The sequence below is a fragment of the Chelonia mydas genome, chromosome 7, assembly GCF_015237465.2.
Source record: "Chelonia mydas isolate rCheMyd1 chromosome 7, rCheMyd1.pri.v2, whole genome shotgun sequence".
NCBI lineage: Eukaryota > Metazoa > Chordata > Testudines > Cheloniidae > Chelonia > Chelonia mydas.
In genome coordinates, this window is record NC_057853.1 from 105,284,230 (window position 1) to 105,312,009 (window position 27,780).

General features: G+C 39.9%; 1 protein-coding gene across 8 annotated transcripts in view; it reads left to right on the top strand.

Moving 5' to 3' along the window:
• FGFR2 (fibroblast growth factor receptor 2) overlaps positions 1-27,780 on the top strand; it is a 170,126-nt gene that overhangs the window by 118,964 nt on the left and 23,382 nt on the right. For 6 of the 8 annotated variants that reach the window (XM_037903929.2, XM_043551937.1, XM_037903925.2 and 3 more), the window contains 3 exons: positions 16,288-16,478; positions 19,059-19,203; positions 21,543-21,745. In XM_037903929.2, coding sequence (XP_037759857.1) covers positions 16,288-16,478; positions 19,059-19,203; positions 21,543-21,745 — 539 coding nt within the window. The remainder of the gene's footprint in view (positions 1-16,287; positions 16,479-19,058; positions 19,204-21,542; positions 21,746-27,780) is intronic. The other 2 variants (XM_037903927.2, XM_037903932.2) reach the window with 1 other exon arrangement.

Genomic DNA, 27,780 nt, shown 5'->3' on the forward strand with positions numbered 1-27,780 from the left:
GTTGATTTTTAGTGTAAGTCATAAGGAATAGTATTAAACATGGCAATCTATTATAATAAAATGAGCAGCTGACTGTACGGTGTAATGTAGAGAAACTTCTGATTATGTCACAGTTTTGGGAGGTATCCCAGCAAAATTCATGCCAAATAATGACACAGTCCTAATTGGGAATATCCATTATTACTCGACTCAAATAACTTTCCAAACCCTGAACCCTTTTGACACGTAGAAGCCCAGAGCCAGCAGAGCACGAGAGGTTTTCGGTCAAAATGTAGGTGTGAAGTATAGTCATTTTTACTTGTAATTACTTGGAAGAACTTTATAAAATAAGGACTCCATTGGCTCAGACATTCTCATTCTCATTCAAATTTACAAACCTGGCACACAGTCAGATTGAATTTCTTACAGCAAGTGGGAATAGAAATAAAAGTAGCAAATTATTAGCCATCCATATGTATATCACAAAAGACTTGGCCATATTTACAATGATAACTTCTAACTGTAGAGTAGAGCTGGTCAGGAATCTTTGATGGACAGTGTGATTCTTGAAATGTTTTGTGATGCCCCCCCCCCACCTCCAAAATTTTTTTGACTGGCTCTAATGAGTATGAAATTCACAGCACTGCAGAGGGTCGAGCAAACGGAATAGACACCACATTAGCTTTCACAATGGGACTTAAGTGGTACCTAGACTTTGGGTTGGTCTCTTGCCAATGGGTGAATTTCACCCTGAGACAATTAGTTTGCAGTAGCAGCAGATGATGAGGATTTATTATAGGTCTGACACATTTTTTAAAAGTCCTAGTAAAGCTCAATTGTATTACACACACACACCTATTCACCCTGTAAACCAGGAAGTGTGTTTTCTGGAAACCAATACTTTTTCTCTCATCTCTGTGTCTCCCACTCTTTTCTCTTCACCAGAGCACCAGGAAAACATCCGTGAAAGAGTTAGTTGTATTATTAAAGGGCTATCATCTTTTATGATCTTCAAGCATTAAATAAAACCTGACACAGTACTTAATCTTACCACAGAGGTGGGAGAAGGCATTAACATCATGTAATAAGTGACTGTGCTTATTTTTGTTGATGGCAACAAAAAGATGAGTCCTGAGGTTTGATAGTGGACACAGAGCTGTGTCTCTGGGGCTCCCTGGCCTGTGGGAAGGATTCCATGCTCCCAGAGATCTTGCAGAACTCCCTGTATAAATCACGTTGTGAATGCATCCGATGAAGTGAGCTGTAGCTCACGAAAGCTTATGCTCAAATAAATTTGTTAGTCTCTAAGGTGCCACAAGTACTCCTTTTCTTTTTGCGAATACAGACTAACACGGCTGCTACTCTGAAACCTGTCCAGAGGAGAATAATTATAATCTTATTTATTACGGTAGTGCCTAGAGCTCCAAACAAGATCAAAGACTCTTTGTTCTAGGCATTGAATGTACAAAGAGCAAGATTGACACTCGAAATACATGAAGGATGGAAGAAAGGAAGTATTATCAATCCCTGTTTTATAGATTAAGAACTGAGGCACAGAGAGAGAAATTAACTTAGCCTAGGTCTCAAAGGAAGCCTCTGGAGATCCAGGAATTGAATCCAGTTCCAAGTCTCCTAGTCCAGTGACTTCAATTATAAGACCATCCTTCCTCTTGTAAATTTTGACGTTCTTGTCAACTGCTGGAAATGGCCCACCTTGATTATCACTATAAAAGGTTCCCCCCCCCCCCCCCCCCATCGCTCTCCTGCTGGTAATAGCTCACCTTAAGTGATCACTCTCCTTACAGTGTGTATGGTAACACCCATTGTTTCATGTTCTCTATGTATATAAATCTCCCCACTGTATTTTCCACTGAATGCATCCGATGAAATGAGCTGTAGCTCACGAAAGCTTATGCTCAAATAAATTTGATAGTCTCTAAGGTGCCACAAGTCCTCCTTTTCTTTTTGCGACTACAGACTAACACGGCTGCTACTCTGAAAGCTTATCAGCTGTTACTAGAGTTCAGGTGAAGTACCTTTTTATTCTGCTGTACTTAATTGCAGGTAGAAACTTTTATTTATAGGAAGCTCACAAAACAGATGCCGTCCATGTATAAAGTCATTCAGTCTTAAGGGGAAATGATTGGAAATTACAGTTATCATGTACCAGTTGTATGTAGCAAATTCAGACTATAGAAAGCAACATGGGAACACAGAAGTGCTGGAGTTTTTATATAATTAGATTGCCATTATCACCAGAGTACAGCTTGGGTAGCAGTTGCTCTCTATAAGCATGGAAATCATTTTACAACTAATTGAATTTATATTGTAACAGAAAAAAAGAGATATTCACTGAACATTTAGGCTGTAGGTTGCAATTTGTCCTATTTAATGTAATCATCTGGGGAAACAAAAAATTGGTTAGGTTTCAGTTTAAGTGCTTCACATTACCTCATCTACAGGGTGTTATAAGCAGCTAACAATTGTTCAACCTCCTCAAAGAATGTATAGAAAGACTATGCCATTAACTGTAAAATTAATAGAATTTGTCAGAAACACTTGTCTTTTTTTAAAGGCACTATTGCAACCTGTTTAGCTGGTTATTAATCAGTTTCTAAATTGTCCAGTTGGCTCATACTTATGGGTTTTTTTTAATGGAATATAACTATAAATGCAGCTGAGTACCTTTAGCTCTACTCTATTACCGTAATTACTATTTTCAGATGAAAATGGTGGCAGAATAACTTCTCCATGAGGAGCCATTTAAAGTCTTCTGTTAAACACTGTTCTGTTGAAAACCCTTTGTCCTGATCCTGCAAAGACTTATGCATGTGAGTAGTCCCATTGACTGATGTGTGTAAAGTTACATACTGAAGTCTTTGCAGGATTAGACCTCTTATTTTTTGAAGCAAATTTTCTTAACTATGTTACATTATTAGACCATCAAAGATTCGAAACAGCCAATCTACTTTTCGCTGTTGATGATTGATTTTCTTTTTTGTATTTCTCTTTGGGAATGAGAATGAACTTCTTTTGTTTCTCGTCAGATTCACTTACAGGTTCTAGTGTGCTGTAATGTTGCAAAAAACACTGCAAGGGTTTTTTTTGTTTGTTCGTTTTTAAAGAGGCATGTCTCCATTTTGTTGTTCCTAAATTCAAGGAAACCTATCCACTGATCTTAGATTTTGTAAACACTTACTTTTCAAAATCTAAGGTTTGGCTTGTGTCCCTTCAATTTTTTATTTTTTTTAAAAATAGAGTATTCAGTTTATATGTAGGAGCAATAATGACTTACATTGTCTAAATTTATAGCTTGCCCTGTGTATCATCCATGTCTGGTTGGAGTTAAATGTAGGTATTACAACCAAGCCCAAACTTGCATTTCTGGCAGAGGTGAATGGAAGTTGTTGACTAGATCTTTACATGAACATGCTTTAGCATGACATATTCACCTGAGTGCATGCAGCCTGGGACATGATGGGACAGAGACTGAAAGAATGAAGGAATACATACTACCCTCAGGTATTTGGTTAAATTGAGCAGGAAGAAGGTTTTATTCGAAGTACAAATAAGCCTGACTGTGGACTTTACACCCAGCATTGGGCTTTTGGCAACACATCTACAACTCTGAGAGGAAATTACACAGATTGTTTAGGTTTCAGAGTGGTAGCCGTGTTAGTCTGTATCAGCAAAAAGAATGAGGAGTACTTGTGGCACCTTAGAGACTAACAAATTTATTTGAGCATAAGCTTTTGTGGGCTAAAACCCACTTCATCGGATGCATGCAGTGGAAAATACAGTAGGAAGATATATGTACACACACACACACAATATGAAAAAATGGGTGTTGCCATACACACTATAACCAGAGTGATCAATTAAGGTGATCACTCTCATTATAGCGTGAATGGCAACACACATTTTTTCATGTTCTCTGTGTGTATATATATATATCTTCCTACTGTATTTTCCACTGCATGCATCCGATGAAGTGGGTTTTAGCCCACAAAAGCTTATGCTCAGATAAATTTGTTAGTCTCTAAGGTGCCACAAGTACTCCTTTTCTTTTTACAGATTGTTTAGTGCTTGAGGCTGTGTGCTTCACTGTTGAGAATAAAGATTGGTGTGTGATGGTTCAGCAAAGGGAAAGTGAATTGATCTCCCTCCTTCCCCCCTCAGCTCCTGTTAATAAAGTCAAAATATTCCAAACCTGTAGTTTTATAGCATTGAAGCTTCTGATTTCATTGAGTAGTCTGGCTAAAATATATTTTATGAACATATACTAGCATCATTACTTCATCCATTGGGTGAATGCTGAATTTCTCACATTTGAAATGCTTGCTGACTAATCTTTTGTGAGAGGACTAGCCTCCCTGTCCCACTTTCTGTTTTCTTACAGTCTCAAGACAGGTATTTCTTTTTGGTTTGAGGGACATTATTGCAGCTCTTGTGCAGATTATTCTCTTTAATCTTGTCTTTTAATTCATCCAGCTTCGCACTCACTGAACTTCAAGTAGAAGTTTGCAAGAGTTGTCTGAAAATCCCAATGAGCATGTTGTATTACTAGATGTGCGTTTGGCACTTGCTGAATGGCACTTGTGTAATCTGTGTCTTTGTGACCCTCCACTCCACAGACTTATCCACAAAAGAGGTTTATGAGTTTGCTACTGTGTCCAGCAATGAGTCTGCTATTAGTGCTTCAACTCAAATCGCAGGGCACTCACCCTGTTAGCTCTGAAGGTCCCAAGGTTCAACCTCTGCTTTTGGCCCAGGTGCATTTGTTTACACGAGTACATTGTTATATTGCAGTTTACCCATGCCTTAATAATTAAAGCTATCAGGAAAAGAGTTGGTGTTTCGTCTTTCTAAGGCACACAAATTAAGTACCATGCAGCTTAATGGGTGAGGTCTATTGGATGAGAATGTGGAATTCTGTGGGCACTGCAGAGACACTAAAGATATAAAAAAAGAGGTTTTCCCTGACAGCCTTCATGCAAATGTCCCCTCTACTCCCTCTTGTGCAGAGTGCTGTGTGCCCTTTACTCCAGATATGGCTGCATTTCATAGGTGTTGAGGATTTTAAGTCATTAGACCATCATTGGATTGCTACCATTCCCAAGGTGCTTTCGTAGCAGTTGCTGCATTTTAAGCATGGAAGTACAGTTAAAGCTAGTTTACTTACACTTTAAAAGCCCTATTAAAAACCATACTTTGTGAAGAATTTTGGGATATTTTAGGAGGAAAAATGCTCTATAAATAAAAATTGATTTTTTTTTTTCAGATTGCTCTTTGGCAGGGGTGGCTAACCTGTGGCTCCGGAGCCGCATGCGGCTCTTCAGAGGTTAATATGCGGCTCCTTGCATAGGCACTGACTCCAGGGCTGGAGCTACAGATGCTAACTTTCCAATGTGCTGGGGGGTGCTCACTGCTCAATCCCCTGCTCTGCCCCAAGCCCTGCCCCCACTCCATCCCTTTTCCCAATGACCCTGCCCCTACCCCCGAGCCCGTCATGCCCTCAGTCCTCCCCACTTCCCACCAGAGCTTCCTGTGCATGAGAAACAGCTGATTGCCGCAGGTGGGAGGCACTTACTGGTGGGGCTTCCAGCGGGCTGGGGGCTGGAGGGTGGGAGCTGATGGGGGGTGCTGACGTATTGCTGTGGCTCTTTGGCAATGTACATTGGTAAATTCTGGCTCCTTCTCAGGCTCAGGCTGGCCACCCCTGCTCTTTGAAATATTTCATCCATTCAGGTCTATTAAAGAACAACATTGATAGTGTTAGAAGTAGAGCTGAATGGAAAACTCATCATGACGACCTACTTTTATCTTTTTCTTTTTGCAAAATGTTGGCAAGCAGATTGCGAAGTTCTCAGATGTATTAGTTGTTGGAAATTATTTCTCACCTTCACAAATTATTCTGTCATAAGTCCTCCTTTTCTTTTTGCGAATACAGACTAACACGGCTGTTACTCTGAAATCTGTCATAACAATAGCTCATGAACAAATAGGCTCTATTTAAATTTTAAAATTCACACTGTTGGTTAGTGCTGTGAGCTAGCTGGTATTGTTTCTCTTCTCTGGTTGGATGAGACACATTAGTATCCAACACAACTTGTATTTCAAGTGGTGGTTTCAAATATAAATTTGTTTTCGGTGACTATTTGAGTATTTGATCTTAACTTTTTTTTGAGTGGGTATTTGTGCTAATACCGGTACTAGGGTTTGAATATTTGCAGAATGTTCCCATGTCCGCAGTCAGCATTCACTTTCAAATTCAGACAGACAGCTTTTTTCCCGCTCTTCACTCAGCTCTAGTGAGATGGCATTTCCATCAAATACACTTGGCCAGGAGGATGGAGATGTTGCTTCTGAACCTGAAGAGAGGAACGTGTAAATCTGTCAATTAATGAGCATGAGGAATGTAGATTTTTGTTTGTTTGTTTTTAGTAAACCCATAAACAATTGATCGATGTTCAGATGACTGGAAATAGCTCTGCTGCTTCTCCGTGCATCTGGTTACATGTGAAAGTTATGCTGTCCTTCCCATTCGAATGCTTATGTTAAAAGTCAGACAAACCTAGATACAGAAGGGAGATTAATAGCTGAAGAAAATGACATGAGAGACATTGCTTTGTCTTTGACACATCTATCGTACATTTGCACCCAGGCGTGGCCAGCTTAAATGTTTTCTATTAAAGTTGCTTCACCTTTATTTGTTGAAGCAGTGGAGTTAAGTTAAAGGTGATGAACAAATATACGGTTGCAGTTGGCCCATCTAGAAGCTGCTGTGCCCTCCCTGATAAGCCACTAGGAACCAGGGACATTTAGCACTTTTCTGGAGTTGTACGACATCTTTTCAGATCCGATCCAATATTTAGAACAGACTCCAGATCAGGGACGGGCAAACTTTTTGGCCTGAGGGCCGCATTGGGTTTCTGAAATTGTATGGACAGCCGGTTCGCGGAGGCTGTGCCACCCCAAACAGCCAGGCATAGCCCGGCCCCTGCCCTCTATCAGACCCCCCCATTTCTTGCCCCCTGACAGCCGCCCCTGGGACTCCTCCCCATCCAACTTCCACAGTTCCCTGATGGCCCCCCAGGGACCCCTGCCCCATCCACCCACCCCTGCTCTCGGTCCCCTGACCGCCCCCGGACTCCCCGCCCCTAACTGCCCCTGCCGCTCCATCCAACCCCCCTCCTCTTCCTGACTGCCCCCCACGGAACCCCTGCCCATCCAACCACCCCTTCTCCCTGACCGCTCCCAGACCTCTTGCCCCTAACTGCCCCCTACAACCTCATTCAACCCCTCCTCTCCTTCCTGACTGCCCCCCCCCCGGGACCCTTGCCCCCATTCAACCCCAGTGTTCCCTGCCCTCTGACCACCCCAACCCCTGTCCACGCCCCTGACCACCCCCTCTATCCAACTCTCCCTGGCCCCTTAGAGCACTGCCTGGAGCACCGGTGGCTGGCAGCATGGGTGCACCAGGAGAAGCCGCTGCGCCGTGCAGCACAGAGCACCAGGTCAGGCCAGGCTCTGCAGCCCCGCTGCCCAGAGCATTGCGCTGCATGGTGGCATGGTTGTGTGAGAGGGGGGACAGTAGGGGAGGGGCCGGGGTACAGCTTCAGGGGCCGCGCAGGACGGTCCCACAGGCTGGATATGGCCTGCGGGCCATAGTTTGCCCACCTCTGCTCTAGATTCCATACCGCAGTACAGTAAGAAGAGGGAGAATTGTGGAAACGTAAAAGAACTCAAAGGGTTTCAGTGGTATTTTCCTGTCTACTTTGAAGGCAGACACTTTTCAGGGAAGGGAGAGTGTGGAGATAGAAACTATGTGGTGGAGCCACACTAATAATAATGAATACTTCGCATTTTATAGCATCTAACTAACTAATTAAATCTCACAATACCTGTGGGAGTTAGGAAAACACTATTATCATCATTTTACTGATGAGGAAATGGAGTCACAGAAAGGTTGTGATTTGCCAGAGTCCTACAGCAAACCTTTGGCAGAACCAGATATAGAGCCCAGCCCTGTGCTTTCTCCACAAGACACTCCCTTCATCACCACCATCATTGCCATTATTAAGTGGTTGTGTGCTGACTGCGTGCTCACTACTACACACAACACAGAACACACAGTTCCTTCCCCCAAGAAACTTAATGAAACATCTGGAAATGGCCTGGACAGTGACATTTTCCCCACTTTCCAGCCTTGTCCGTGAGAAGTTACATGCCGCTTTTCACATTCTCTTGAAGTTTTAGAAGAAGCAAATCAAAAGTAATTTCAATGGAAAGCTTTTAATTGTTCTGCTTCTCATGTTTTTTCACACCAAAATGAGGCATTTCTCCTTTGCTCAGATGTGCCTAACGCTGTTGCTTATACATGTAGTGTTTCAGGGATACCACAAGTGAACTCCTTGGCTTAGTAGGGCAGACATTAGTCTTTTTTCAGCTAAGACACTTTTTCACTCTGGCGAGACTGATGAAATGCATACTGTGGCAGACTAACAATAGGGTGTTGCACTAAGGATAGTCTAGTATTAAGTATTACCTTGTGTTGACAACTTAGCATTTTAAAACAAGAACGTTCATGTTGCATGCTTCAGTTCTTGAGTATGTCTTGACTTGTCTCTTTTTTTTTAAACCCTCTGATGCAGTCATGATTTTAAAGAACAGATTTTATTTAATTTTGATATGACTTTTATCAGGCCCTGATCCAAAGCCTGTTGAAATCAGTGAGAATCTTTCCACTGACTTCACTCAGCCCTTATAAAAGCGGCCTTTTTCCTTGTAGTGTCATATTCCACTTTATTTTGCTACAGCTGTCTTATCCCCACCCTGCAGGAAGCTAGTGAAGTTTTAGTCCTTAATCCTGGAAAAGTTTATGCACATGGTTAATTTTATGCACCTGAGCGGGCCTTTAGGAGTCAATGAGAGTACGCAGGTGCATACAGCTCAGCACATGCATAAGGGTTTGCACAAGTGAGGCCTTAGCGTTAATTCCCCTTCATGCCCTTACATGTCAGTACTCCCACCTGGAATAAATCTTGAGAGTTGCAAGCACTGACCAGAGTCTTATGTTTAGAAAAAATAATGCTTCGCTGCCTGCTTAAAAAAACCCAGCAAGGTGCTGGAAGGTCTATGGTAGCTGTTGCTATTTACATTGAACCACCACAGGTACATTGTTCTGTGCTTGATCTAAGAGAAAATATAAACAGACAGGGTGACATCAGTGGAAGTTTTGTACATGGAGGGAGTGCTGAAGAGGGATCAGTATTTCCAGTCTGCGGCGAAAAGTAAAAGGAAGAGCCAAAGAGTTGAACACGTGAGTCATTTCTGTGAAGGGTTGAAAGGTATTGTAATTTTCTAACCTGACCTCGATGTGATTACTTTCAAACCAGGAAGGCAGTTTTCAGATGGCACAAAGAAGCACAGTGATAAATGCTTTACTGAAGATAGTGTATCAACTGCTCCAAGTTTCCGTAATGACACAATATATTTTAAAACGATAATTGTTTAAAAATCACAGATAGCCCCAGTGAAGCCATTCAAGCTTTTCTTAAAGTTGTGAGCCTCATAACCTTACCTAAGAACTCTTATTCAATAATCAACTTTAGGGAAACAATATTGCCCCTGACCCTCCAGTGTGGTACTTCAGTCTTATGCCAGTGGACAGTTAGGCCCCGTAATTAGCAATGTCAAAGCATGTGAAACAGCAGCAGAAAGAAATAACCCAGTCTTACAAAACTGGAGCCACTAAACTTTCGCTAGGTCAGAGGAACAAAGAAGATGGTGAAGAAAAAGTAGGATAAAGACTTTAGTCCCTGTCAGTACCTACATGGGCAGACCTCTGTGCCTGCATGGAGCCCTACTGACTTCCTTAGGGCTTCTCGAAGCACTGGGGTCCACCCACACGGAAACAGTTGTGGGACTGGGGTCTTAGGTGTTACCTCTTTAAGGAGTCTTGAGCTGATCGGAATATTGTATACAGAGAAAAGAGAAGAATATGATCAAAAGATAGAAGACCCTTGTTTCCCTAAAAACTTAGCAGAACAATAATTACATAATAAAAAATCTTCTAACAAGTCCATACTTATTTTAACTCATAAGAAACCTGTTGCTGAACAGTAAAGCTGTTTGAATAATTAGTAAAAATTTATTGAGGAACAATTATTTTATCAAAGATGCCACCATTGGTAACAAATTATATGACCAGCTCTGATGAACAAAATTGGTCCAAACTGCAAAATCCATAGTCCATTCTGCTTATGAGTTACCTGTTAGTAAACAGCTCTATGTCTGGGATAGTCTTTCCAGTGTTGGAAAGGAATATTTTCTCTGGTTTACCATGTGGCTATCTCCAGTTTAAATTACAGAGTGAATGATTATTTTATATACAAAAATAGAGCATCGCTGTTCAGCAGAGCTTCTGAATTGGGTATGAACAGAATGCAATGCTTTGTGAAACAAGAGGAACCAAACTGACACACAGCTGGTCAAAGCTACTCAATCCCTGGCTCAGTATATATATAATATATGACATTAATTAGTAGAGGTACTTGCCTATACCTGCTTAGTTGTTGCTAGTCTCCTGAAGCAGCAGCCATCCCTCAGCTTTACTTCTGAACATCATTGAGCACAAGTGCAATGGAATTAATAGTGTTTTCCTTCTAGCATTTCAATGACGCAGGCCCCCATAAACCATTGCTTAGTTCTGGAGTAAGGAAATTTAGGCATGGATTGCCACCATATGAGCATACACTGAGGTGGGAAATCTCTGTGGACGCTCTGGAGTTTCCCCTAATCATCTTGCCAGTTTGAGCGCTCCTGTGTCACTCTACCTAGGAATGTACAGCCTGAGATCCCGCAGATCAACTTGAGTGCAGCTGGGGACACAGGGCCAGCTGAACTCTCACTCTCGCTGAAGCTCCCATGGCTATAGCTTTCCTCAGAGCCCTCCTTGGAAGAAGATTTCCCCAGTGCAGAGAAGGCTCCAGCAACAATTAATGCAGCCTGAGGCTTAATTAATTTTTGGACAGATTTACCATTGGTAGCTGAGGTGTTTGGTGATGGACAATGGACGTCTCCCTTGGCCTTTCTTTTTTCATCCCTTTCCTTCACACTGGTCCCTGGGGCCCTCTACAGCATCCAGAGTGATGGGCATAGAGATGCGGAAATTGGGATGAAGATAGCACACTTCACGTGCACCAACCAGCAAATCTGTCCCTGATGGATCCCCAATCTTCCTCCTGGCCTTTAGAAACTTTTCTGAAAATTCACCAGACTGAGTGAATTGTAGTCATATATCTTAGGGACTCTTTAAATGAAGCTTTCTAATGTCAGCTTTGAGTGCAGAAGGTAGGCAACTAGCTTCGGAAAATGAACTGTTAATCAGAATTAATATTATAAACTATAGCAATAGAGAATTAAAATGATCAGAGGAAACAAGTGTCCACATGACAAAAACCCCATCAAAGTTGGCAATAAATAGCATGTTTGTTACAAGGCTGGAAAATGAAAGAAGACTAATGACTGCAAGACCAAACATGAGTTTAGGGAGATCCTTGAAAAGGCAGTGAACTAATGCTCTTCTGCAACTTGTAATTAGCAAGACACATTTAACGGGTGACTGATCTTACTGAAAATAAAGGTGCTTACATAATAGTGCTGATAATGGCGGGAGCCTTGAGTGTCACTCACTCTTGCAGAATCATCTCAATAGCTGCTGCTGAGAAGCTGCAGAGGCACTCTCTTGATTGCATGTCCAGGAAAGGAAGAGGGTCCAGCACAGTCATCTGAAGGGGCAGATCCTGTATCTGTTTCTCTGTGGAGAGAAGAATTCCCGTGTTCTTTGTTCCCCACCCTGTTCGCCTAGAGCCTCAGGTTCTGCAGAGTCTGGGAGGTCTCATTTCTCAACCAACTGTCTTCTAAAGTGATGCTCTGCAGGAAACTCCATGAGGTCAATCTCATGGACTTTTCTGAACTTCCTGGCTCCCTTCTGCAGATTTTTCTGCTGGAGGAAGGCAATCTGGCCTGATGCTTTAATGTTAATAGTTTCAATAATGCATCCGTTAAAATATGACCATTTCTTATAAATTGTTGGGGATTTTTCTTTGTTTGCAAATTGTTTACAATCTCCATCATTTCAGATGTCGATTCTGTTATTTCCTTTTATTTAGGCAATCCAAAAACTGGGCAAACAAACCCTGAACATATTTATATATTGGTATGTAATTTAGATATCTTAAATTTGAAATAAGGCATTACCTACACTGATGATCATTGTGGCTCTGCCTCTTGTAAAGGAAATGATTGAACTCTAGTGAATGATTGACTCTTCAGATATTGACCAGAAACCTACTTCTTTGGAAGGGGAATAGGCTGTTCTTTTGTTGTTGTTTTTAACTCTGAGTTACTTATCTCCACATTTCCTTGAGTTACTGAGAATGAGCCATGCTTTCTGTTTGTAAAATATTACAGTGGTTGACTTCAAGAGGAATTAGAAGGAAAGTAAAATTTAACATGCTCTTGTTCAAATTTATATTTTTATAGCATTGGACTTTGCTAGTTCCAGCTCATTTTAGAGAAAAATATATTTTATTATTTCAAAGCCATGTAATGTGAGGTACTAAAAAAATCATTAAGAAAGCAGAATTGATCTTTGAAATACCTCGTAGACCTGAATTTTGTTCAGTAATTAAATATCTGAGGGTTTGAGTTAATGTGTCGGAATAAAACAAGTGCCTAGTAACTTTTATGGTGCTAGAAATACAGTGTTTAGTATGCCTGAAAACATTTGGACATCTTTCTACTCTCCAGGGCTTCCCCCTATGTTATAGCCGATGATGTTGACCTGTTTTTGGGCAAACATGTTATGTTAGCACTGGAAATGGAATGCTATAAAATTTAAATGGTCAATTAGCAAAGATTTATTTCCCAAAGGCCTGATTCACCTGTCTATCACACTGGTGTAAAAGGAGGAAGTATACTGAAATCAATGGAATGACAGCAGTCTAAAGCTAGTATAACTGAGAGGACAGTTGGGACCAAGTTGTTTTTATCAAAATATTTAGTATTTTGAGTGAAATTATCAAAAATGTATATATTCTCCATAATTTAGTTTATCTACAATGCTTAGCTACAATTGTTAGACGATATCAAATAAATCTACATTCTTAAGTATCCATCAGACAAACTCTTTATTTCAGAATTAGTTTCTGTTAACTTTGAGGGATATTTTTAAGAGAGAACTTTCAACTCTTTTGTCTATCTTTATTGAGCAGATTTCATAGCCTCATGATATTAGAGCAGCCAACTGTCAACATGGGGATAGCTGCATACTAATGTAAGGCTTAGGTTTTAAATGTACATATTGACCTGGAATTCATATACAAGATCTGAGATAGCATATAAAGATCCACAGTCTCTTTGATTAGTTTTTGCACGTTGCATTGAAACAGCATATGAAATGTTAGCACTCTAATGGAGACCAAAAATATCTTACACAGAAATACAGTCAGCAACATGGTCACAGTTTTTCAATTTTACTAATTTTTCCATAGTTTTTCTTTTCCCTGTGTTAATAAATACTCTGTTTCACGTGAAGTAATTATCTAATGCCCTGATCTTGCACCTTATTTAATGAACGCAGACTCCAGGATTTACACAGAGCCCCAGTGACTTCCTATGATGTAGCCTGACTTCAGCAAGGCTCCAGGCATAGTGTGAAACAAGTGGCAGGATCAGGGATTAAGAGTAAACTGCGAAAGGTCTTAATCATAAAGATCAGTTCTAAATCTGTGCAGTCTGCCTGTCCAGTGGAAGCAGATGAATAGGAGTTGAACAAATACTGATCAGCAGTTTATATCCCAGTGTGCAAACTTTAATTTGCTTCTAATGCATTTAACTGAAATGCATTTCAGGACATAGCAAGAGGAAATTTCACAAGTCCTTACCCCTGTTTGACCTGACTCTTTTAGGAATTTAGGAGCAGGAGTATAAACATTGCTTCTACTTCTTTACTTGGCCTTTTTTTTTTTTTTTTTTTTTGAGGGGAGGGGGGTTGACAGTCATCAATAAAAAATTAAATTGTTGATGGCTATTGAGATAAACCAAACGTGTTTTGTGTGTTGATGCTGGCGTAGTAGGAACTTTTCCAAGATGTTTCAGGCCTCATTCTCTGGTTTGTTTAAGGGCAGAGAGTAAGGTCACAAAGGAAATCAAACCCTGATGTGGAGAAATGAAACATGAGGCCTACTGACTTTTAAAAAACATTTTAAATAACATTCTCTAAGGTTTCATTTTATACTGAAGGCAGCTGTAATAAGTTTTGGAAGATGGTGTAAGGTTTCTATTAAAGGGAGATCATGCTTGCTGTTTGTGTACCCAGAAGAAGGAGCAGGGGAACATGGAATTAGACCCTATTTAGTATAAGGTGAGAAACTTTATAAATTCTCTCCTGGACTATAAAATAGTAATTTATACATTCTACTGCAATTTACAAATTAAATAGTAAGCTGTTCCAAGGCCTTAGAAAATAACACAGATAGCCATGGAATAATTTAATAACTGCAACACAAATGCACTTTTTCCAAAAGTAAAACAAGACTGCTGCTTTGTAGTACACTGCCAGTGTTGCGTCAGTGAATAAATTCCCAGTAGATGCTTGCAGCATGCCAAATATATTGGACTGTATGAAAGATTCCATTGTTCAGTGGGCATCATTATTTGCTATTACACTCACACTGTTTGATTGTGAAACAATTTATTGGAAACTAGTATGTTTAAGAAAGAACACTTGATTTGAAATTCAGTTGATTTGGCTTATTACATTTAAGCTCTTATAATACATTGCCTCTATAAATATTTAGGTCCATTATCCTTTTCTTATCTTTTAAATAAAATGTCTTGAAGGGGGTATGGATGGCTCAGGAGATTTGGCAATGTGACCTTCACTTCTAATTCATGGGCTCAAATTTGATCTACGTCACTATTAACTGTAAATATTTACCACCCAACCGCTATTTAGTGACTTACATGAAGTGAGTTGCTGGTCTTAGTCTCATTTCTAATAGGTATCCAGGTTACAAGAAATGTCCCTCACAACTTGAACCCCTGTTTATCTCAGAAGAAAGGACAAGGGGTGGATGGGTGTGGAGAGTGTACTAAATTCACTACTAGACTGCTCAAAGTTGAGGAAGTTGAATGATGTATTGCTCCTGTCAATTATGATGTATGGATAATTAGGAGATTTCAGTGTGCAGGGCTGTTGTTAAGACAAGGCTGTCGTTAAAACAACTTTAATTGACACCATAGTCAGGTGGAATGGTTTTAAGCTTTGCTAGAGTTCCTTGTCCACCCAATGTAGCCAATGGAAGCTTTGGGAGGCTGATCCTGTCACAGAAGTCAATGAGAACTTTACCATTGACTCCAGTGGGTGCAAGATCAGGCTCTGTGCACAAAAAGAATGCAGAAGCAGGCTCCAAGAGCGAAATCCTGCCTTTGCGGCACTCAATGGCAAAACACCTATTGACGTCAGTGGAACCAGGATTTCATCCCAAATCTTTACATATGTTGACAACAACTTTCTGCTAGTGACAGTAGCATATTGCTGACTCCTCTTGTAGGTTCACAGACTGTAGACGTAATAGTTAACTGGCAGTAATAACCCATGGTGCTATTGAAGATAATTCCATATTCCCCTAAGCTATACTTAGAATAGGAAGCAGCTTTGGTTTTTCTGATGCTGTAGTTGATACAAGTTGACTTTTGTTCCCTGTGTTTCAAAAGCCTACTTAATTTTTGTTCCTCTTGTACCAAGAGTTTGATGCCTATGAAGCTTTTTTATTATGCCTGTAATATCGTCATTCATTTTAGAGCAATAATTATTTAATTTTATAAAGTGATGAAACTTTGTGTTTTTCTGGTTTTATATTAAGTAGAATAAATAAAAACTCAAAAGCATTTGTTATGCTGAACTGTAAAGTTAAATGTATTTTCCTTATTCGGTGGTGGCCCAACCTTGAAAAAATGAAAAGTTTGTCATGTGGCTTCTCTCCCTCACCCCCCGCCCCCCCCCCCCGCGCCTTCTAAATGGGTATTCTTTGAACTACAAGTGTAGTACTCAAGTGATCTCCTTTGAAGTGTAGTTTTTGTTATACATTTTGGCTGCACTGTTATTTCAGAGGAGTCAGCCAACAGGCTTATAGGGCTTTTTGGCTTGAGTTCATAACAGTGTTCTTGGCAGCACTGCTTATTTATTTATGCATCTTTATTTTTTCTCTCTCTCACTCCCACTCCCCATCCCCACAGAACGATCACCTCACAGGCCTATTCTCCAAGCTGGCCTTCCAGCAAATGCCTCCGCAGTGGTCGGGGGTGACGTGGAGTTTGTCTGTAAAGTGTACAGTGATGCTCAGCCTCATATTCAGTGGATTAAACATATAGAGAAGAATGGCAGTAAATACGGTCCAGATGGATTACCGTATCTTCAAGTTCTAAAGGTGAGGCTTTTCGGCACATTAAGCAGCTATTTGGAGAATGGACTATATGTTGTGTGAACCCAAGAGTTTTGAGATCAGTTCTTCTGTTTTCAAACTGATTAGCTTAACAGAAAGAACATATCTTACAAATGCAATGGTATGTTGAAATTTGCTAGTCTAAATGCTAATTGCGCTAGCTTAAGGAAAGTCTGTTGTTCTTCCATAATTTCTTAAATCCATCTCTAAAATAATTTATGCATGTTTTATTCAAAGAAGTGAAAAGCCACTAAAAGAACATCAATGCTATTTATTTGTAGAGAGCATCCAAAGCAAACCAAAGAGAATCTACTCTGTCTCTCACATTTCTTGAGCCTCTTCATTTCAAAGACCCCTTAGTAATGATGAGATCTGCTGCCAATGACTGTTGGCAGTGCTGGGTTCTCTGGATGTGGAGCCTGCAGAGATGTCAATTTTTCACCAACTTGATGGGGCATATGAATGGCACAAGGTTATTCTTCTTGGCAGGCATTCTAAGGAAGTTCGTTTAAGGAAATTTTCTGTTATGAAGTTTTCCAAACTGGTTGGCGATGCCAAGAATCCAACCAGTTGGCATCCAGGCTGGTCAACTATAAGCCATGTTATTCCATTGAACTAGTATACCAGCTCTGGTGCTCCTTCCCCCCCCCCCCCCCCGACCCCATTAACAACTCCTCTTAGTTACTTCTAATTAAAAAACCCAAACAACAAAAACAATGTTTTGACACTGGTGTTTACACTAAATGGAAGGTATGTTCTCATGCAGTGTTGGTGGTGGGACCATAAACAGAGTAATGTCCATATTGGGCAGCAGTTACATTGTTCTCCTATGTTATTGGTCTATTCTAGCATTCGGGGATAAATAGTTCCAATGCTGAAGTGCTGACGCTGTACAATGTGACAGAGGCGGACGCTGGAGAATATATTTGTAAGGTCTCCAATTATATAGGGGAGGCCAACCAGTCTGCCTGGCTCACTGTTACAAAAGGTAACAATGTTTTTTAAAGAAAGCTGGATGTGTAGAAGCTGGAAAAAAAATGGTGCTTTGGGAGACTGCAGGCAGCTTGTAGGATAACTCTTTGGCCTTGGTATATTTATAATCCTCCTTTGGTGATGCAACTGGTATTACGCCAGCAGCCATGGAAAAATTCTCACAATAGTCTCTGTCTGTGCTCTGTGTTTTCTGAAGTTGATCTGTCTTAACCAATTTTATTCTCTCTTGTATTTGATGTCTGTCTCTGTGTTTAGGTTTGTTGTTAATTCTGTATATTTCATCATAAAAAATACAGAGTGGTATTATATAATATTAAGGTCTAATTTTTGCTGCAGCAAATATATAAAATTTACATACGTACATCTCAAGACATAAGTTATCACAATATTTAGTCATTAGTGACCTTCTACATTACATGCACATAAATTGCATGTGATTGATTTTTTCCCCATTACTTTGTTTACAAAATAACTATAAAACACAAAGCAGCATCATATTGACAATTTATACCTGAAATGATGGATAAGATTTTGCTCAGTCTCTCCTTCATTTACTTCAATTTAGTTTCTATTTTTGTTTTAAAATTGTGTTCTCTATATGTCTGACCTACTTCCTCCTAAGAGTCAGTGCAGTGCTTTGCCCCATTGAACAGTTTGTAGGATCAAGGGCTAAAAGTCTCTTTCTGAGTTAATTCTGTTTGTCAAAGTTTAGATAATCGATTATACAACAGATGACTTGTGACGTGATCAGTGTTGTCAACAAGAAACTTTCAAATATCATGGTTCAGGCATCAAAAATCAGGAGATTTGTTTACGTGTGCTGAGATTTTTATATATCTACTCAGGTTCTATTTTGTTTGCCTCCTGATTTTATTAACCTTTAGGGCTTTCTAGCTTTTCTCCACAATCCTGGGCTAGTAACATAACCTGAGGGGAAAAGAAGAAGAAGCTGAGATTCTTACATAATAGCATGATTCTAGGAGATGGGGTTTTAAGAAAAGCACATCATGAGACTAGATAATTGAAAATGGTGAGACTTGGCAGCACTGTGTAACATGCCATATTTAAATACAGTGCCATGGATAAAGATTTCTTAGGGCCATATTCTGCTCAAGATAGCAAACAAGTTGTTTGTGTAGCTGAGGCCAGAATTTGCCTCTTAGGTTTCATCTCTTCAGTGTATATTTTTGTATGGCATGATTCTTTCTGGTAGCTGAGTGGTACTAGATACTGTCCTACTTTGTTTTCTCTCTGTTTTTCTTTCAATCTACTTTTATTCTTAAAAAAAGAAGAAAGAAAACGAAGTGTTGTGGGTTAATTTTTCCATGTCATTTGATTGCATGCATGTTTAGGTGGTGAGTTTAGGTCTGGTGAAGGGTGTTGATTGCTCTCTGAGGTGAGCTGGGACCTGTTGGTAAACGCCTTTTGGATGAGGGATTTGTGGATGGGGAAGGAACTTTGGATATGCACACCACTGACTTCAAAAAGTGCAAAGCCCTGTGGTTCCATAGCCCTGTCCACAAGAATTCCCACAATGTCTAGCTTTTCTATTGCTTCCCTTTTTTTTTCTAGGCCGCCGGTGTTAACACCACGGACAAAGAGATTGAGGTTCTCTATATACGGAATGTAACTTTTGAGGATGCTGGGGAGTATACATGCTTGGCGGGTAATTCTATTGGGATATCCTTTCACACTGCATGGTTGACAGTTCTGCCAGGTATACACTGCTCTCTTTCAGTGGTTTTTCCTCTTTTATTTTCTTTGTTGATTGCTGCAGAATTAGCACAGCTTCTGTCTCGGAAATGGGGCTTTTATTATCCTCAAAATTCTTAATTATTATTATTTTTAAAGAAAGTCACCTTGATAAGTCTGTGAATGTCTTACAGAACTGCACTTAGTCTGCAGCTATAAAAAATGTAAAGGACAAATTGAACTACTATCAGGCTTAATTTAAACATCTTTACATTCTGTCAAACATTCATCAGAAATTTGAAGGAAATATATTTTCTTAGCGCTTAATGAGATACTGAGAATCAACACACTGATCATCACAAACTTTTCCCATAAGAGGAAATTCAAAATTACCTTGGTAATTTTGAAACTAATTTGGCCATTATAAAGTATGTTTCATCAAAATCTCTAAGCCATTTAATATGATTGGGTTCACTTTTACCTATAACCTAAGTCTCTTGTGAGAATCATTGGGTCTAATTTTAAAGCCAGCAGAATGTATACAGAAGCAGTGTATGATATACCTTGGGAATCGGTTCTGTGCATCTTTCAACATTGCATGTTTTAAGAGAATGAATAGTTAATTTGCTTTTACTGCAAAGCATGTCCTAGAATGCGGGGATTGATGTTTTTTCTTAGGAGAAACAAACATCAATGCGCTTTATTGCCTGACAATTTTTAGCTGTCTGAAAATGTAACCTTTTAGTTTATTTTTATGCTAGTCAAACTTTCTTATGTATAACTGTTAGCTATAATGTAACTGCCTTGATGTTACCTTTGAGATAACTTAGGTCATCCGAGGTGTGCTGGGCCATTATGTACTTGAGCATTAATTAATTCTTAATCCTAAGAAAAAGATGCAGTTACCTGCATGTGTGTCTTGCATAATTGTGTAGTTATGGTTTGTGCTACACAAGTGAAATGTTCTTAATATCTACTGGCCATTATGTCTTTATTATTAAAATGCACTGGACAAAACAGTTCCATTATATCTCACTCTCCTCTTGCCCAGTGAACTGACGTCTGCATGGTTCATTCATCACTAAGCAGTCAGACAATGCTTATGCTGAGCTTGCTTCTGCTAGCAGTGTTTGCATTTTGCAAGTGACTGTTTAGCATCTTTTAACCAATTTGCTTGAATGAAATATGACGTTAACTGAAGACGAAGTACAAGAAAATGAAAATTTGGATGTGCACTGCTTGCAGAGTGACCCCTGATTGCTGTGGAATGCTGCCTTTTTGGAGGCATATTCCAGATAAAGGCTAGGTAAACATGAACTTAGAGTATTCGCATATGTAACCGTCTTGAGGATAACTTCAAAATGGTTTCAATAAGAATAGCAGCTACTTACAAAAAGACACACACACACCCCGCCCCTCCCCAAATAAGGACTAATCTTATTGACCCGTTACCACTGATGAGGTTAAAAAAAAAAGTATGAAAACTATTATGTAGGTCTGACTGAAGGAGAATCATTAAAGTGTATTGAAAGCAATTCAGTCATCATGTTTGTTTATTTATTCTTTTTTAGTCTGAGGCTGGACTCTTCAAAAGAGCCTAAGGGAATTAGGCACCCAACTAAAATAGAAATTAAGTAGGAGTTGGGCAGCTAATTCCCTTCAACTCATTTAACAGCCTGAGTTAAGAAGCAAACTTCTTATAAGGGGCTGATGGATCCTGAATTCCTTGTGCACTTATTTCCCAGCGGAAATCTTGGATACGCAAGCAACACAGGCTCATGCCCAAAGTACGTTCTGTTTAGGAGTTTATAAGCCTTTCTTTTAGCCCAGCTAAATGAATAAGTGTTTGTCTGTAAATGTGTGTTCAGCCGGTTAGCAAAGTTAAATACAATGCTTTTGTGAATTATTTTGACTTAAATCTGTCATTTGTTGCTATCAAAAAATTGGCTTAACTATTTATTCATCTGGAGTGAATTATGTGCCCATTTTCTCCTCCTCGAGAGCCTGGCTTAAAAGTCAGAATTAGAAAACAAACTTAGGTGTAGTTTTAATTTTTAGAACTGAATTCACAGTGAAGCAAAATGAGTTATCCCAACAACTATATATATGTGTAGACACACACACACACAAACACACACACACAGTTCAAAATTGTCTTGAACCAGCTGGAGAGGGAGACCAGTGTACTGGTTATGAGATGTTCTAAACAAATTCTTTGGAGATCAACAGTATTCTGTATTTCGTGAAGTCACTGCATGAAGTCCCCATGTAATTTAATGTTGTTCCAATTACTGTACTGATACATGTTTTTGCTGTGTGCTAACTCTGTGGCATGATTATTCCTCCTCCAAACTTCCAACCTAGCTCCTGATGAAAAAAAAGAGTATCAGACATCCCCAGACTACCTGGAGATAGCCATTTACTGCATAGGGGTCTTCTTAATTGCCTGTATGGTGCTGACAGTCATCCTGTGTCGCATGAAGAATACTACCAAGAAGCCGGACTTCAGCAGCCAGCCTGCCGTGCACAAGCTGACTAAGCGCATTCCTCTGCGTAGACAGGTAACAGAAAGTAGATAAAGAGTTTAAAAAACTTTTCCCCCCAACCCCCACCCCCCAAAAAAAGAGAGCAAGAGGCCATGAAATTGATTTGTAAGATCAGAGTTTTGATGTAGATTCAAATCAGTTGTACACAAAATTGCCATAGAAGAGTTGGTTTCAGTGCCTAAAACCCTAGGAAGCCAGAATATGGAGAGCCTCATCCTAAATGTAGAGTATATGCCTCAAGGGGAGAAGAAAGCAGGGTGGGTGGTAGGGGAAGGAAAATTAAAAATGAAGCATGTTCTATATTAGCAATCCACAGGGGAAAATGCACTTGATGCAATTATGGCCTGATCCATTGCTCGTTGAAGTCAGTGGAAAATTTTCAGCTGGCTTCAGAAATGGGCATCACAAGTGATCCTTATTTAATTTTATTTATAATTTTGTTTCTAAGGTACCTATCATCATAGTAAGTGGGTACCAGAGAGAAAGAGGAAATTTTTAGGAAGCATTTCCGGAGACTGAGCAGGAAGGAATTTCAGTACATCATAACGCTAACCAAACACATAGAAACAGCTTCAGAAATACACAAGAGCATAATCAAATAGTAGGGGAGAGATTAAACAAATTCCCAAAGGTAATTTGATTAAGCTGCAGATGCATTTGGAACCTGGCCATAGGGAAAAACTAATACCAAATTTGAAGCATACATCACAATAAAAAGTCACGTGAAACATTCACTGAATCTATTAAAGTATACTTTGACTCATCATTGGCAGTAAAAGTCTCTGGAGAGGGCAGTACCAGGAACTACAAACCAGTCGAGCAAGTGATAGGCTTTTTGGCTTTGTCATAGGCCCATCACTTGCCAAACCAGCAAGATTCCCACATATTATCCTCTTTTAAAAGACTTGTTTCTTTTGAGGTTGTAGTGTAATATGTTTTGATTTTCTTGCTATAAGTCTTCAGAAGAAATGGGCCTAAGCCACAAAAATTCACTCCCAGATTTCCAATGCCTCAGGATTCAGAGGTGTCTGGATTTGGGGGTTTGCTTCGTTATAAAAAATATAATTTGCCATCAGCAAAATTTAGATTCAGATTCTGCTTTCTAATGTTCAGTGGTGTTTGGATCTGGCCCATCTATAAAATTAGTAATTTGTACAAAATTCCCATTGTTTTTGCAGCCTGTTCAGAATATTATGTAATTTGTAATAATGTGTGTTCCTCAGAAAGTTTGGTTTCTCAATGTGGATAAGCAGATAGAAGTTTAGATTCTTATTGTGGGAATGAGTCTTAATTTAATAAGCTGTGCTTTTTTTGGTTTTGTTTTGTTTTTGCTGGATTTCTAGTTCTTCTGGGTTAGAAACACTGTGAGAGGAACCTTTATTGCAATATTTTAGTCTGATCTTGAATACAGGAAGTGCAGAGGTTCATAGAATTTGAATAGGGAGGAAAAATGCGCAAACTCTTTCAAACCTTAAATATGTTTGGTTTCCTCTTATGGTCAAAGATTTGTGTCAGTTCTTATTTTATTTGAATCTCTTTGCTCATCATAATCATTGTAATTCTGTTTCTAAACTTGCTTGCATTTGCATTTGATTGCGAATGAGGAGAGAGAAAGTTTGGTGTGACCCCCCCTCCTCCCCAAAGCACTGCCAATTAAGCCTGTGGAACTTGATTGATTGATTGATCAGAAATAGCCACGACATGTCTCTCTTCACCAGATAGATATATATTAAAAATTCTATGCCAATTGTTCTTCACAAAGAAGGCCTTTTAAATGTAGCCCCCTTAACCAGAGAAGGAGATGTGTATCAGCTCCTACGATAAAAGACATTTATTGGACTGTGGCCTGAATGACAAGAATTGTACTAAAATGTTGTTGACAGAGAAAATGCCGTAGGAATCCTCTGCGTGCCTTCACTGTCACCAGCCAGGCTTAAGGCTCATTGTAAACTCATCTTTTTCTGATGGAAAATACTTTTGGACTGGTGGTTTGTTAGGTGTCCTTTTGGTATGTGTGTGACGTCCTGTGCCAATAATTGCCCTCAGTTTAATCATTTGTCATCAGTAGTGAATTCTTCATGTGTTATACATTCTCTGCTGATGGGTCAAATTCCCAAGGGGCTGATTTGAGCATGAAACTGGCAAAGATGAGGAATTTGTTTGACTGTGAATGGCATCTTCTCTAGGTAGGAAGAGGTTTACTGCTGCGTACCGTATGGCTCGGGTTGGGAGTCTTATAACTATTATTTAGTGAATATCCACTATATTTTATCCTTCTACACATGTAAGATTTTTTCCTACCAAAATTCAGTTGTTTCCACATTCCAGAGAAGCTCTGGGGTCACAATGAAGTTAATCAGAAAAAAATATTTCCCCCACCCTTTGCCCTGACCTCACTGTGTCCTGTTACCTTCTTTTTGAACAGGAACTGCCTATGAGCCCAGTGCTGTTACTTAGTTACAGAAAATCGAACCTACCTTGGTGTGTGTCTATGGCATTCTGTGTGGGAGTAACTATTCACAGGGTTGGGAGGTGAACTGCTTATGGGATTGGGTATTATGACACCAGTCAGAGAATAGATCTCAAATGGTCACTTCATGGGCCAGAGGAACCAAAGTGAAAAGTTGAACATCAGTAAGAACTTTCACTTGTTTTGTAGAACAATTTTATGCCTTTAATAAAATAGATGACACTGTACTTTAGTGTTCCGGATGTTAGGGTCCCATAGCTCGTGACTTGCCAGGGTTACAAACATACTATGGATAAGTAGGAACGCTCTCATGCCTAGAAATTTTCCAAGTATTGATCACAGTAATGGATCAGAAGGAAATATTTTCAATCCCTTCTCCTTTGTGTGTTGTGAGAAGGGAAGGCAATTTACAGAGAGACATGTTTTAAATACATGTAAATTAATTTGATGAGCCTATCAGCTGGTCTAGAAGTAGGCTGTTGAGTCTAAAACTATGGAGATATAGCAAATGTATTTGTAATGATAAAAAGGATAAAAAGATTAATTGATCTGCGGGAAGACTGAGTTCACCAAATGGAATAACATCATTCAGAACGATGGTATTTGATAGGATTAAAAAAGAAGAGAGAGAAAGAAATAGTTCAGATTTAGGAAATTAAGATTAAGCATAATGGAGGATAGCTGGGGAGTAGAGAAGGTCAAACATAGTACCTGTCTTTGAAAAGGGTAACAAAGAAAACCTAGAGAATTATAGACCAGTCAGCCTAACTGCAATACCTGGAAAGACACTAGAACAAGCTCTTCATAGGACAGGATTAGAATTCAAAATTAACTTGACAAATTGGGGAATTTGGTCTGAAATCAACAAGATGAAATTCAATAAAGAGAAGTGCAAAGTACTGCATTTAGGGAGGAAAGATCAAAGGCATGACTACAAAATGGGGAATAACTAGCTAGGTGGTGGTACTGCTGAAAAGGATCTGGGAGTTATAGTGGATCGCAAAGTGAATATGAGTCAGCAATGTGATGGAGTTGCAAAAAAGGTGAATATCATTCTGGGGTGTATTAACAGGAGTGTCATATGTAAGACATGGAGGTATTTGTCCCATTCTGCTTGACACTGGTGAAGCCTCAGCAGGAGTACTGTCTCCAATTTGGGGTACTACCCTTTAGGAAAGATAAGGATAAATTGAAGAGAGTCCAGAGGTGAGCAATCAAAATGATAAAAGGTTTAGAAAACCTCACCTGTGAGGAAAGGTTAAAAAAACTGGGCATGTTTAGACCTGAGAAAAGAAGACTCTGGGGGAATCTCACAAAAATTTTCAAATATGTGAAAGGCTGTTATAAAGAGGGTGGTGATCAATTCTTCTCCATGTCCACTGAAGGTAGTACAAGAAGTAATGGGCTTAATCTGCAGCAGGGAAGGTTTAGGTTGGATATTAAGAAAAAACTTTCTAACACTAAGATTAGTTAAGATCTGGAATAGGCTTCCAAGGGAGGTTGTGGAATCCCCACATCCCTGGAGGTTTTTAAGACCAGGTTGGACAAATATCTGTCAGAGATGGTGTAGGTTGACTTGGTCCTGTCTCAGCACAGGGGCCTGTACTTGACCCCTCAAGGTCTCTTCCAGCCCTACATTTCTATGATTCTATAATATTTCATGTAGTATTGATCTATGAGTTTGGTCTTCATCCCACACATACTCTTACAAACAGTTCTGGATTGGATATGGCCCAAAATGCTTGTCTTACTATATCATCAATCATCATCATCATCACTCCCATAACCACATTGGGCATTGGGGCACCATCATTGATGAGCAATCAACCAATTGTCTCCACCCCTGACGATTGTGTGTCAGTGCTTGAGTCTCCGCAAAGTCCATTCCTGTCCATCTCTTCTTCTGTCTACCTCTTCTTCTCTTCCCCTGTACTGTCCCTTGAAGGATGACCGTGGATAGGCCAGATGATCTTGTTACATGGCCATACCACTTCAGCTTGTGCTTCTTCATGGTCATTCGGAGGTCTTCATATGACCCAGCGCATTGGGTGATGATGCTGCGGACCTCTTCATTAGTGATGTGGTCAAAGTAGGAAATGCCCAGGATTTTACGGAAGTATCTCATCTCTACTACCTATATTTTCTGTTCAAGTTCTGCCATAAGGGTCCAAGTCTCACATGCATACAGAAAAATGGAGATGACTAATGCAAGCAGCAGTTTCAGTTTGGATTCCAGGGGGATGTTCTTATTCCTCCAAATTGGCTTTATCTTTGCCACTGCTGCTGCTGTTTGCGCAGTTCTTGCCCGAATTTCAGTCTTGGATCCTTCATCAGTGATGATTGCCCCCAAATAGTTGAACAGTTTCACTGTCTCCAGCTCTTGTCCACCGAGAGTGATGTGTGAGCTGATCCCATCACGTTTATTTGTCATCATCTTGGTTTTCTCTGCACTGATTTCCATGCCATATTTTGCAGAGGTTTCATCAAATCATTTTACCAGGTTGGCAAGTTCATCTTCACTGCCTGCCAGGCCATCAATGTCATCAGCTAACTGAAGATTTGAGATTGTTCACCCGCCAATGCTGACTGTGCATATGTGATCTTCTAGGGCTTCAGTCATTATACATTCCAAGTAGATGTTGAACAATGTGAGTGAAAGAAGGCAGCCTTGCAGGACTCCCAACAGTGGTGCGAAACCACTCTCCTGTTGTGCCATTGATGAGAACTGCACTGGCTGGCCTTGGCATACAATGGTAAGAATAAGCTTACAACCAACATTGTAATCTTTGTGGTTGCCCAGATAGCTTCGTGCCATACTCTGTCAAACACTTTCTTGAAGTCAACAAAGATGTGGTAGATGTCCTGCTGGTGTTTTAAGAACTTCTCACATAGAACACAAAGGTTGAAAATCTGTTCTGTGGTACTTCTTCCAGCACGAAAGCTAGCCTGTTCTTCAGCTATGATATTCTCCACTTGTGGCTTCCACCTGTTCAATATGACTTTCAGCATCACTTTGCTGGGATGGCTAATTAAGCTTATGGTCTGGTAATTTTGACACAATTGCAGGTTGCCTTTCTTTGGCAGAGTGATGATTAGTGACTGTGTCCACATGGAGGGCCACTCATCAGTCTGCCAGATCTTGTTGCAGATCTTGTACATCTATTACTATTTCTCCTCTGAATTTCATCAGTTCGGCTGGGAAGTTGTCAATACATGTAGTCTTTCCATTCTTGAGTGATTTCACAGCTCCGATATGGACCATTAGGTGTGTGCCATGTTGATCGTCTGGATGCTTTATGTGCTCCTAATGTGTTTTCAAGAACCAGATTGTTGTAGCTGACATTACAGAAAGGGCCACAATAATCTCACCAATCTGCCTGTGCGTCAGTACCCACTTTAGCATTCCAATCTCCTTGTACAATCAGGATATCTTTCTTGTGTACCTTATTGATGATGTCTTGGAGCTGATTGTAAAAATCTTCAATTTGCTCATCATCATAGTCTGCTGTAGGGGCGTAGACTCGTACCACTGTGATATTAAATGGTACTGCCTATAGACGGATGGAAATAAGCCTGCTGGACGATT